General features: G+C 49.9%; 3 protein-coding genes across 4 annotated transcripts in view; all 3 read left to right on the forward strand.

Annotated features, from left to right (window-relative positions):
* The first annotated feature begins 305 nt into the window (after nt 1-305).
* On the forward strand, nt 306-1,591 carry LOC103356803 (uncharacterized). Of its 2 annotated transcripts, XM_008281098.1 has the most exons (3): nt 306-1,103; nt 1,178-1,264; nt 1,358-1,591. In XM_008281098.1, exons 1-2 carry the CDS (start codon nt 396-398, stop codon nt 1,247-1,249), a joined length of 780 nt encoding a protein of 259 aa, XP_008279320.1. In that variant the 5' UTR covers nt 306-395; the 3' UTR covers nt 1,250-1,264; nt 1,358-1,591. The 2 variants fall into 2 exon arrangements, with proteins under 2 accessions (XP_008279320.1, XP_008279319.1); XM_008281097.1 differs by having other exon boundaries at nt 1,178-1,591.
* A 1,339-nt stretch (nt 1,592-2,930) lies between these two features.
* mgat1a (alpha-1,3-mannosyl-glycoprotein 2-beta-N-acetylglucosaminyltransferase a) lies at nt 2,931-6,857 on the forward strand. Its single transcript, XM_008281099.1, has 3 exons — nt 2,931-4,442; nt 4,683-5,525; nt 5,644-6,857. Exons 2-3 carry the CDS (start codon nt 4,893-4,895, stop codon nt 6,340-6,342), a joined length of 1,332 nt encoding a protein of 443 aa, XP_008279321.1. The 5' UTR covers nt 2,931-4,442; nt 4,683-4,892; the 3' UTR covers nt 6,343-6,857.
* A 2,121-nt stretch (nt 6,858-8,978) lies between these two features.
* Nucleotides 8,979-12,211, forward strand: part of sh3bp5la (SH3-binding domain protein 5-like, a) — a 6,810-nt gene continuing 3,577 nt past the window's right edge. Inside the window, exons 1-4 of the mRNA XM_008281102.1 lie at nt 8,979-9,658; nt 10,483-10,545; nt 11,199-11,327; nt 11,800-11,964. Of these exons, the coding sequence (XP_008279324.1) occupies nt 9,425-9,658; nt 10,483-10,545; nt 11,199-11,327; nt 11,800-11,964 (591 nt within the window). The 5' untranslated portion in view covers nt 8,979-9,424. The remainder of the gene's footprint in view (nt 9,659-10,482; nt 10,546-11,198; nt 11,328-11,799; nt 11,965-12,211) is intronic.

Genomic DNA, 12,211 nt, shown 5'->3' on the forward strand with positions numbered 1-12,211 from the left:
CCCTGACCAATACCCACACTGTGAACTCTTTATGGGTCGATGCTCGTCTGATCCCCTCCAGTGTGGACTGAGGATCCAGGACGAGCCCGTGGGGGATCCTGAGCTCTCTTTCTGACCTGGGGGCCACTAAACCGTTCTGAGGGCAGCTTGTGTGCTTCACTGTGACTCGTTTCTGCGCACTGCCGCTGCTCGGGCCTTGAAGACACACCCACCGGAGCCCCTCTGCGGCTACTGGGGCAAATATGGTCGGGTGGCCCAGAGGAGACCCCCCCACCCCCCACCCCGCTGCGCTGCGCTCCTCCCGCACATTAACCTTTAGCCTGCGCTGCGGCTGTCCGGACGGAGGCTGAGTGTCAGAACCCCAGCAGGAGAACCGTGGACACGACCCAGCAGCTATGGCCTCCACTCCGTCCGCCTCCGCCCTGTCCGCCGTTCTCCGGTGTCGGGGGAATATCTGGACCCGGAACCCGCCGACCAAGCGGCCTGCAGCCTCCGCCTACAGCCTCGGACTGTCCGCCGGGGCGCTGCGCGACTCCGCGGCCGAGCGCACCGGGGCCCCGCAGAGCTCAGCGTGGGAGGCTGTTCCCCGAGGGGTCGCGGTGGGAGGAAGGCTCGCCGTGGCTTACAGAGTGGGTGTTAAAATACCGGGAGAGACAGACTCCAGGGAGGTGAATCAATTCTGTTTTCCAAAACTTTCGCAACCCCCAGGGGACGCGCACTCAGCTCCGCCTGGTGTCCAGCACGGCCAGCTGGCGCGCAGACTGACGCGCAGCCTGCCTGGAGCAGGTAAACGCTCCAAAATAACCCACGCGATTCAAGACGGAGCACGCGCTGCTCACGTCTGCAGGATAACAGTTGCGGAGGACAGGAGGGCGCGCGCCCTGCGGCTCGCCGTGACTTGTCCGTGTTCGGTCACGGGACAGATCCCGTCCCTCGTGTCGTCTGGCTGCTCGTCGCTGAGCAGGACCTGCTTGTCTGTGACTGCTCTGCTGTCAGAACTCGTGTGGTGGAAGCTGGCGGTGCTGTGCGGCTCCAGCAGCGGCCCTCCGGATGCGCAACAACAGCTGCTGGACGAGGACGACGTCGGAAAAAACGGCCAGCAGGTGAGCGTCATGACTCTAATGTGAGTTACGCAGCCGTTAGTGTGGGTAAAGACATGTTCCACTTCCTGTTTCAGGCCCATGGACACATCCAGTCCTCCTGTCAGGACACCAGTGGACCACACATGACAGAGGACAGACCGGACTGAGTCCAAGGCCTCTCTGTGAGCCAACATCCTCTGTTGACTTACTTTCATAACACTCAGCACATCTGGACTTCAACCCAGTGGAGCATTAAAACAACGTTTTGTTTTCAGTGCACGTGTCCCTTCACCCTAAAGACACGTATGAGGAAGAGCAGACCTGCTGCCAGGAGGCCGGCCCACTTCATCTCTTGTTCACGTTATCTGCATGTTTTGCACAGAAGCTTGGTCCAAACCGTCCCTTCAGATTGTGCTACCAAAAACGTGCATAAGTGTGGTGGAGTCATTTATTTTGTTCCATGTTTCTCTCTGACTGAACTGAAGAATAAAGAGCCTCCCCGGTATCCAGCTCATTGCTCTCCATCTTTTGTGAAGGGTGGGACGTGAACGTTGGTGCTGAAACTAAATCAGACTGAGTTCAGTAATAACTCAGAGTTCACGCCACCACCAGGTCACAGGCTGCCAGGCTGAGATTAAACTTCAGCTGGACTGATGTAGATCAAACTTGAACTTGTAAACACGTTTGGATGAGTCGTGCTGACGTCAGCAGCGTTCATGCTGACGTCATGTTTTGTGTAATTTCAACGTACATTTCTGTATTGATTGATTTAGAAGTTAAATTGATCAGAGAACTGAATTTTTCACTGCTCTGAATTCTGGATTTCAAGCCCTTAAATTGTTACGGTTCTGATACCAGGACTTACTGCCTCAGCATAGCTGGTTGGTTGAACAGAATTTCATTAGAAGTTGTCATGAGTGAACCAGCCTGATCCAGACTTGCTTATTTCAGCCTAGACATTTGTTTTTAGATATTTACTGACCACAGAGAGAGCAGCAAAGAACCACCGAATGACCACAAACACAAAATGACTGCAAAGGAATGCAAAACAACCACAAAGAAACACAATATGACAACGTAGAGCCACAAAACCAGTGCAAAGAGACACAAAATGTGTATATAGACAAAAAATGACCACAACGAGAAACAAAACAGAAATCGACTCAAAGCAACTGCAAAAACATACAAAGTGAGTGCAAATATTGAAAAACAACAACAAGCACAGAGACAAAGAACAGCGACAAACATGAAGTGATGGTTTAAGTCACAACAAGGCCATCAGACGACTGTGTTGTACCGTAAACCATCACAGTGCACACAGGCAGAACGGTGGATCAGACTACACAGGTCCTTCCTCTAGGTCATTTGTTTGCTGGATCTCTTCTCCAGGACCAGTCTGATCAGTGGCTCACCTCATAACCGAGATGTTTACTGGTATTAGTCGAGACATGTTTAGTGATTAATTACCTTGACTGTAAAATAATGCATATTTAAGGACTGTCAAGCAGAAGGAATACGGCACATGCAGCACTTACAAGCTAACTACAGTTTGCCAGAAAGAACGTCGGAGATTCTAAAGTGGAAGAAGGTTCTCTGGCCTGATGAGACCAAAATTGAGCTTATTGGCCGTCAGACTAGACACCAAACGGTGGACATCAACACAAACACACCAACCTTATTGTGAAGCACGGTGGTGGCAGTATCATAAAGAGGAGATCTTCTCGGCAGCAGCCTGGAAGGCTTGTGAAGGTAGAAGGTCAAATGAAAGCAGCAAAGTGTAGAGAAGTCCTGGAGGACAACCTGATGCAGTCTGCAGGAGAAGTGCCGCTTGGAAGAAAATGTGTTTTCCATCAAGACAATGAGCCGAACAAACAGGTGAAGCTGCACAGAAACAGTTTAAAGACACCAAGGTGGAGTTCTGGAGTGGCCTTCACCTGCCAGTGTGTGGGTGGATGAGAGAAGGGCTGCTCTCATGAGCCCGGTGCACACTGACGGAGCGTGAGCAGGTCTGCAAAGAGGAAGGAGATAAAACTGCAGGTCCAGCTGTGGCAGACGGACTGAGGCCAGTCCAGATGTGGTCTGAGGTGCATCTACTGAGCAGAGACTGGAAGCTACCAGATACTCATGCAGTCACTTATTTCATATTTTTAATTTATTGACACGACATGAAATCGTGTTTTTTTTAATGAATTGTTGTGAAAAAAAAAAGAAAAAGTTTGAATTTAAGACTGCATAAATAACATATGTAGCAAAAAATAAATGGTTTCCTGTAAACATAGAGAAACTGTTCAAAGCCAGAGGAGGTTATAACCAGAAGGAAACTAAAGGTGGAGCAGCCTGATGCTCAGACCAACTTCAAACGTCTGTTCCTATTGGTGGGGGTTTGGTGGAACAATTAAACAAAGTGTGAATATAATGATAAATCTTTGAGGAGTGGAGAAAGAGGAAGGAGCAGGTAGCCTGTACAGATGTTGATGTTGTTCATTTTGTTCTGATTCCAGAGCTCGGTTGGAGCAGGTTTGATGTATTTCCTGTTTAGTTTATTGAACTGCATTTTGCATTTATTCATGGTGAAGGATGGGGCTGGGACCTGAGCAGCCCGGCTTCCTCCTGTCCCTGTTTGAACCAGTCAAATGTGTATTATACGGGAACTGGCTTTTTATTTTTTATTTTTCTTTTCCATTTGTTTCAAATATTTTTAATCGTTTGTTCGTTTGAAATAAAGAATAAAGACACTAAGAACTAAATTAAATTGATCATGATTCACTGTTGAAACACAATAAAAGGGCAAACTGTGCAAAATGCTTTTCAAGGCAGTGCACACATGAGACAGGTGTGTCTGGATGCCAGCCCAGGTCGTCCGGGTGAGCTGAGGTTAGGCCACATTGTTGTCATCTGGCAGGAAGAAGGAAGTGAAAGCTCCGGTCCCCTGAGGCCACAGCAGAACCTGCAGCTCAGGAGCAACACGCATGTCAGCGACATTCATACATGTTCATGTCCCGTTCTGCCCAGCCTCGGTTCTGCTGGCTGTCCTCCAGACCTGGACGGGTCCAACGGGCTCCGCACAGACTCGGAGCTGCGCGTCCAAGTGTTGTGTAACTTCTCAAGGTGACAGTTGGGGCGGGACTTCCGAGTCTGCGCAGACCAGGAAGCTGTCCTGTTACTTCTCCTCCTCCTGAAGCCGAAGCGGAGACATAACGGCAGAAACTCCGCGGCGTCAACTTGCTGTAATCTCCGGCCGGACCGAGACAACCCGCCGCACAGGAGCTCCTCCGCGGCGGCTCCGGTTCTCCGCCGCCGCTTCACCGCCGCTTCACCGCCGGGTGTCCGCGAAGACATGGGAGGAAGAAGCGGTGTCCGGTAAGAGCTAATTTCAACTCGCTCCTCCTCACGGCCACAGCGCGCAGGCTGGAACCAGCAGGACAGCAAACTTGGTGGCTGTTCGTGGGTCTGCTTGAGGCCGGTCCGGCTGGGACCGGTCCGGCTGGGAGGCCGAGGCAGCCACAGGTGATCGGAGCAGATCGATCCGCTGCTGAATCATCACTCAGGAAAGTTCACAGTGAACCAGATGTCTGCCTTTCTGTGCTGCTGTTGTTTCAGATGAAGGACCGTGAGAGCTGCTCAGCCCGCTCAGGAGGAGTCCTGCCCTCCTCATGCTCCTCTCCACCAGCTCCCAGCCTGACCTGTAGCCATGCACTTGTGATGAACCAGGACTCCGGCTGCCCGGCCCATATCCCGTTCCTATTGTGTGCAACCAGCGCCCGTCGTTCCTCCTGAGCCTCCCCCTTCCTGAACCTCCGTATCTCCGCCATGCTCCGCAAAAGGGGCTCCGTCATTTTCTGTGGCGCGTTCCTGTTTGTCACCTGGAACGCCATCCTGGTGCTCCTGCTGTGGGGCAGGCCGCAGCCGGGCCAGCCGGGGGAGGCCGGCCCGGAGCAGGGGGCGGCGGTCGGGAGCCCCTCCTCCGACGTGGTGGGGGACGTGCTCCGGATGGCGGACACCTTCGAAGCAGAGCTGGAGAGGCAAAAAGAGATCCTGCTGGAGATCAAGAACCACCAGTCGCTGTGGGAGCCGTCCAACAGGGACAACCCGAAGGTGGCGGCCCCCCGGCAGCCCGTCATCCCGGTCCTGGTCATCGCCTGCAACAGGGTCACGGTGCGGCGCTGCGTGGACAAGCTCCTGCAGCTCCGGCCTTCAGCGGACCGCTTCCCCATCATCGTGAGTCAGGACTGCGGGCACGCCGAGACGGCCCAGGTGATCCGCTCCTACGGGGACAAAGTCACTCACCTGCAGCAGCCGGACCTGTCGGACATCGCCGTGCGGCCCGAGCACAAGAAGTTTAAGGGCTACTACAAGATCTCCAGACATTACCACTGGGCCCTGAACCAGGTGTTCCGGACCCTGTCTCACTCCTCGGTGGTGATCGTGGAGGATGACCTGGAGGTAAACGTGTTCTCTCTTCCTGCTGTGTGTGACTAACAGAACAACGTGTGTGTCCTGAAGGAAAACTTGATTGAACTTGTTGTCAGGGCTAAACTGAATTATTCATCTCGCACTCTAGGTGGCGCCAGACTTCTTTGAGTATTTCCAGGCCATGCTGCCGCTGCTGAAGTCTGAGCCCAGCCTGTGGTGCGTGTCGGCCTGGAATGACAACGGCAGGGACGGCTACGTGGATCCTGGCAGAGCTGACCTGCTCTACCGGACCGACTTCTTTCCAGGCCTCGGGTGGATGCTCCTCAAGGAAGCGTGGGAGGAGCTGGAGCCCAAGTGGCCCGCCTCCTTCTGGGACGACTGGATGCGGCAGCCCGAGCAGCGCCGCGGCCGCGCCTGCGTCCGGCCGGAGGTGTCACGGACCCTGACGTTCGGCCGGCAGGGCGTGAGCCTGGGCCAGTTCTACGACAAGTACCTGCGTTACATCAAACTGAACACCGAGTTTGTGCCTTTCACCAAGTTAGACCTGAGTTACTTGAAGGAGGAGACGTACAGACAGAACTTTGAGAAGGAGGTGTACAGCGCTCCCGTGGTGACCTTTGAGGCCGTGAAGCAGGGCCAGCTCACCGGACCGGGGCCCTTCCGCCTCCAGTACTCAAGTAAGGAAAGTTTCAAAATGATGGCCAAAAACCTGGGCATCATGGATGACTTGAAGTCTGGAGTCCCGAGAGCAGGTTACAGAGGAGTCGTCAGCTTCATGTCCAGAGGACGGAGGATCTACCTGGCCCCGCCCCCAGGATGGAGCCGCTACGACCCCACCTGGAGCTGAGGGTCCAGGCGGTGGAGCATTCCAGACCAAAGACGACCAGGATGGAGGACGCAGAATGGGCTGTCCCTCTCTGATGTAGCTCTTCTTGCCAATGTTACTCAGGTCTTTTTCATTAACCCAAATGTTTCTTACAGTGTAGGACGCAGCCTGGACCGTTTGTTAGACAAATCTGCTGTAATTCACCAGAGATCTATTTTTGATATGATGCTAATTGTGCACATGATGTTCATCAATGCATTCAATGCAACTGCCTAGTTTGCCACTTTAAATGATCTGGTCGTCTGTGTGACCTGTTTACGTCTGGTATAAATGAGGAAACATGATGTGGTGCTGTGGTGTCGCTGGGTGGTCATAGCTGCAGCATCATCTCTCATTCTGTCTGATTCTGCTCCTCTCTGTTGTCTGTCACATGATTTTGTTTGATTCTGCGCTGTAGTGCTCTGCAGGTTTGTTACCTTGCAAACTGCTACACTTGTGTATTTGTATATTTTTGGAATAAAAGGTAATGCACAGTTTCTACTTGTGGCTCTCTGTTCCTGTTGTCTGATGTGTTCCAGGGTCCTGACCAAAGCATGTAGACTGGACAGGTGAAGGTCTCTGTACCATTCTGTAGGTCTCAATATTTCAGCTTGTTAGTTGAATTAGTTCATCTTATTTCTTTATAGAAAAGCCCTTCAATGTGTGTAACGACAGCAGTGACTGGACTTGGTGTTACTGCTTCATGATGCCCACTTCAGGAGTTCTGATAAACTAACGCGGTTCAACTGCATAGTGTTACCAAGAGTATAGGGTTCTAAAAAATACTAAATATGTTGGCCTGAGTTTTGAGGAAACGTAATGAAAATATGCCAAAGACCTGGACAGTGTTTCCCACTGACGAAATCATTGATTATATTTAAATATTTTACTCACTCTGAACAAGACAAAGAGCCGGAGAGGCAGAATAACACACTTCTAATGGGACAAGACACAAAAAGAGAAGCAGAACTGGGACGCTGTAGGAAACATGAAACCTCCACACTGGTGGTGAAAATGTTTTCCAAAGTAAACAGCAGTGAGTACACGGCGGTGCACGCCACGTCAGCGTCCAGGACTCCAGCTTCTACCGCTTCACAGTATTTGCATTACGTCTGAGTTGACCAGTCGGATATTTGCTCTTCAGTGAAGTAAAATAAAATTAAAATAAAATACTGACTCCAGGTAGGAGCTCAGTGCAGCACAGTCAGTATATATAACTGCTGACATTCAGATGGTTTTACTTCTGTCAGGGCTTCTAATGTCCTTGGTATGAGCTGTTCTCGATGACAGACTCAACCCTCTGTTGTTGCACAAGCTTCTGGAGAGCTGTTCTGCCACTCTGAAGAAATGATTTTTCTGAACTTCTCTTTGCTGGAGGGGTTATGTTGCTCCATTTTTCTCGTTAAAACACCTTTCAAACACTAACAACAGGTGTTTTGTTGGATTCCAGTCAGGCTACATTCTTGTCCAGGTTGTGGTTTTCCCCTGATGCTCTGATTCTGGCAGCATGTTTTGATTGTTGTCATGTTGAAAAGGAATGATGTTCTTCTGCCAAGCTTCTGAGGAACAGAAGCCGTGTTGTCAGCCAGTGTTTTGGGTTCTCCACGCACGTGTTCATGCTGCATCTGTAAATGTCATCTCCCCAACACCTTCTGCCCTCATACAGCCCCATGTCATGATACTTCCACCTCCGTGCTTCGCTTTCAGGACGATGTATTCACTGTGGTGGTCCTGGTCAGGTTCACACCAAGCATCTGGACTCTGTCTGAGCCCAACAAATTAATTTTGGTCTCATCTGGCCAAAGAAGGTGTTCCCAACATCCATCAGATGTCTTTTCATGTTCTTCAGAGACATTTCTATTTTATTGCCTAAGAGCTTCCAATGTTTTATTCATAGCCTCCGTCCACAGAGGTTGATGTTCTGAAGTGTCCTTCACACTGTCTTAGCATCACAGAAGCTCTGATTAGCATTAATAAGCCCTGTGCCAAGCCTGAAGCAGCTGTTTGTCACAGCTAGACTGTAAAGTAGTTCAGTGTCTGTGGAGTGGTTGTAGGAGGACGACCCTGCAGCTCTGATTCGTGGCACTACGCCTCCTATTACATCCTGATCACTGCTGCAAGGCAGTTTGACTGATTTTTACTGATCCTCCTCCATGTCTGTGAAGTCACACAATCAGATGTTTCTGTTCCTCTCACAGTTCCTTTCTATGTGGAACCATGATGCAGACATGCAGAAAAACAGAGTCCAGGTCCAAAGCTGAGAAGGTTCTGCTGTTCACAGCTCATTTTATACCCATGTTGATGCACTTGGGCTGTTTGGGAATCACATTTATACTCAGGTTAGTGTATTTGCTTTTGTTAGGGTTAACTAACAAACAACCCTAATCCTATATTTTCAATACAGACTTTCAAAGTATTTGTTTTTGAGTATTTATTAGAAGAAACACTCGACTTAGACATAACGCTATTAGTCAGAGCTGACAGAACTTTGAACCGTCTGACATTTAAGTGATTGTGCACAGGGTGTGCTCATGCTGTGTCCTGGGGTTGTCCATGTTCGCTTTGCTCATCCGTCACTGTGTGTACGGCGGCCGCGTTGGCTCAGACGTTGCCCAGCGTCAAGCTAGCGTTTGTCTATTTACTTCATTTGTAATGATGATGATGTGAGGCCGAAACCGTTAGCTAGCTAGCCTAGCTAAAGTAATGAAGAGCCGGTAGGACATGGAGGAGAACAGGAGCGTGTTGGGGGGTCAGAGTGAGCTACCTCCCGCTAGTTTTCATCTCATGGCAGCTGTTTGTTCTTTAAAGCAGCCGCTACATTCCCACTGACGGCGTTAGCCTGTTAGCACGCTAAGCTGCAGGCTAGGCTAGCTCCAGTCGGTCGGGTTTCGGTGGGATCTAATATGGCAGATTGCAAACTCAGCAACACTCGTGTCCGCTGGAGTTATTTTTTTAATTACCCCTACCTAATTACCCGTAATAACCTCAGGTCGCTGTAGGTCTAAACGCTGCTGTTGAAGCAACCTTAGCTAAAGCTGCTGCTGTCGACACCGTGCGGCCTGGAATGGAGCCAGGGGACTTGCGTGAGAGCCCCGCCGGCTCAGGTGAGTCAGACGTGGGGGATTGGAGGGAGGGGATTCCCGGCGGGGATGAGGAGGTCAAAGCGGCCGACAGTAATGGGACAGCGGCAGAGACTGCGCTCAGGGACGCCTGCGATGAAGGCGAAAGTGACAAACAAAAAAGCGTGGGGGATCCGCTGCACAGCCCGTATGAGGAGGAGCTGGACCCCCGGATCCAGGTACGGTTTCTCCGTTAGTGCCCTTTAAAGTAGCTGTATGGATGAGGCACGTTTAATCACTGCTAGCAGCACCTGGGTGGCTCATTCTGGACCACGTCCATTCACTGACAGGTAGCGAAGTGCCAAAAACAGCACGTTTAGTACATTTATTTTGGGAGTTTTCGTTAGATTCATAATGCTATAATCTGTGCAAATCCAGATCAGTGTCAGATGAGAAGTGATTATCTGGTCAGTTGGTCCCGTTACACCATGAAGCCCTTTCAGCCCGTTTATTGCTCACAGTCATTTCAGAGATAGCAGTGATGTGTGCAGGCCTGCCACCAGCCAGGGCTCCACTGTCCATTAATTAATCAATAACTGTTGGAACAATGCTGATCAGTGCAAGATGACAGCTGTCTGGTCTCGTCCACACCCTCATCGTATTCAGTTAGAATAATAATAATATGAGATATAAACTACGGCTATGCAAGAAAGTTGAATCGCATTTTTGACAGATTTTGCAGAATGAGCAGCAATTTTAGTGGGAAGTGTGATGATTGCATCTTTTCCACTGAATACAGAATAAGAAAGTCATGAAGTGATTCCAGCTGTTGTGTGTACCAGCGAGCGTCCTGCCTCATGTCTCGGGATGTGATTTATGAGCCACAGCAGTAATTCATTCACACCAGCCTGCTCATGGTGCCTTGGTCACAAAGCTGCAGCTCCTGCACTTTGGACATTGCACTTGTCCATATTGTGATTTCAGTCATATTTAGATTAATTATTCATCCCTATCACAGGCTGTTGTGTTTGTTGTTGTTGACAGACTGATTTCCTCCCCACAGGAGGAGTTGGAGCACCTCAATGAGGCCAGTGCAGAAATCAACAAGCTGGAGCTGCAGTTGGACGTGAGTACAAGTGACTGCTGAAGTGGTTAATTGGACCGGCAGCGCAGAGGAAGTACATGTGTTCTGACCTTCATTCACTCACTGAACCAGTGGTGATAGTGAACAGCGTCTGGTTTCAGCCGCTGAAACTCTTCGCTGATCTCTGAACTAAATATCTTTACTGTCTTTGGTCACTTTTTAGGATTCGTGGCCGTTTTCCACTATTTGCTGACATTTCCTGAACCACAAACACTTGATATTATTCATGTTACAATGAAAATAATAGCTAGTTGCAGCTCTTTTAATTGGACGTATTTTGTCTTCCAACATGGATTAAATAAAATGCTTTGATGCTGACGAAACAAACTGATTATTAATGAGAAAAAAACATTTCCTACCGTCTTGGGAATTTCTTGTGAGTCTGTCTGCTTCTAAATATTTTATTAGTGCATCCAGAAGGCACTAATCAATATGATAATTCAGTTTTCTGTTATGTGTAAAGCACAGAGGCTGGAAACAAAGAGCAGCTTTAAAATGGAAAGTGCAGCGGTGCTGGTGGTTTGACTGTCAGGGAATTGGTTGCTCACCTCCAGCTCTACTCCTGTGTGAAATCTAATAAGCTGCTCCATCACAGGTAAATCTAATCTTGTCATTTTCATGCATTAACCATTCAGGATGCCAGATCAGGCTACCGGAAGATCCTCACAGAGTCTGCCAGGAAGCTGAACGCTCAGAGCTCTCAGCTGGGGAGCTGCATAGAGAAAGCCAGACCGTATTACGAAGCTCGCCGCCTTGCAAAGGAGGTATCCACACAGAACATGTCTCCAAGGTTGTACATGTGTTTGTGTGTGAAATATTGTAGTTTAAAAAATCTGAGTATGTAGTCTGCTTTGATGTGCTAAAATCACAGTAATTATTCCAAGAGTGGGATCCAGAAGTTCTGCTCAGAGCAGCATTTAGATTTGTTGTAGTCGCTGCTGTGGCCTGATGGAGGCTTACAAACAGAAGGAAGCTGTGTTCACACAGGAACTCAGTGTTGTCAGGTTTTCCTCTAAACTGTGAAACGTACCCATGTAAGTTCTGTATAAAATGCTCACCTAGCTTGATCACCACATTTATTGGCCTCATGGGCTTCGTTTCATAACTCGTATGAATCAGAAACAACGATATTCACACACAGCTTCATAGAGATGTGGGTCTCTAACAGAGTAGGGAGTCGTGTCTTCCTCGTAGTCCACCTCTGTAGCCTGTAAAAGCTCCGTCTGCTCCCTGTAGGCGCAGCAGGAGACCCAGAAGGCAGCTCTGAGCTACGAGAGGGCAGTTTCCATGCACACCGCCGCCAGGGAGATGGTCTATGTGGCAGAGCAGGGCCTGATGGCTGACGGCAAGAACACCCTGGATCCCACCTGGCAGGAGATGCTCAACCACGCCACCGCCAAGGTAACGGAGGAGAACATGCATCAGCGCGTACAGGCAGCTTTCATTTTGGTGTGTTCACGTTATTCACTCGTCTCCTCCGACCCTCCGCTCTGCTGCGTGTAGAGAACAAGTGTGGAGATAAGTAAAGCTGATTTCTGGCTGCCGAGGAGACGCTCACAAACGGGCTGTTGCTGGGTTACGATTGGCTCAACCAGAAATAAGCTAGACAGCTGGTGAACCTGTGTTCCTCTCAGCTGCAGCAGGTAGC

The sequence above is a fragment of the Stegastes partitus genome, unplaced genomic scaffold (genome assembly GCF_000690725.1).
Source record: "Stegastes partitus isolate 25-593 unplaced genomic scaffold, Stegastes_partitus-1.0.2 Scaffold222, whole genome shotgun sequence".
Classification (NCBI taxonomy): Eukaryota; Metazoa; Chordata; class Actinopteri; family Pomacentridae; genus Stegastes; species Stegastes partitus.

What these genes read in the sequence shown, in the direction of transcription:
- LOC103356803 (XM_008281097.1), top strand. Translation starts at nt 396, where the DNA reads ATGGCCTCCACTCCGTCCGCCTCCGCCCTGTCCGCCGTTCTCCGGTGT. An exon ending in TCGGAAAAAACGGCCAGCAG is followed by an intron (nt 1,104 to 1,177) that starts GTGAGCGTCATG and finishes TTCCTGTTTCAG; the next exon opens with GCCCATGGACACATCCAGTC.
- mgat1a (XM_008281099.1), top strand. Translation starts at nt 4,893, where the DNA reads ATGCTCCGCAAAAGGGGCTCCGTCATTTTCTGTGGCGCGTTCCTGTTT. An exon ending in TCGTGGAGGATGACCTGGAG is followed by an intron (nt 5,526 to 5,643) that starts GTAAACGTGTTC and finishes CTCGCACTCTAG; the next exon opens with GTGGCGCCAGACTTCTTTGA.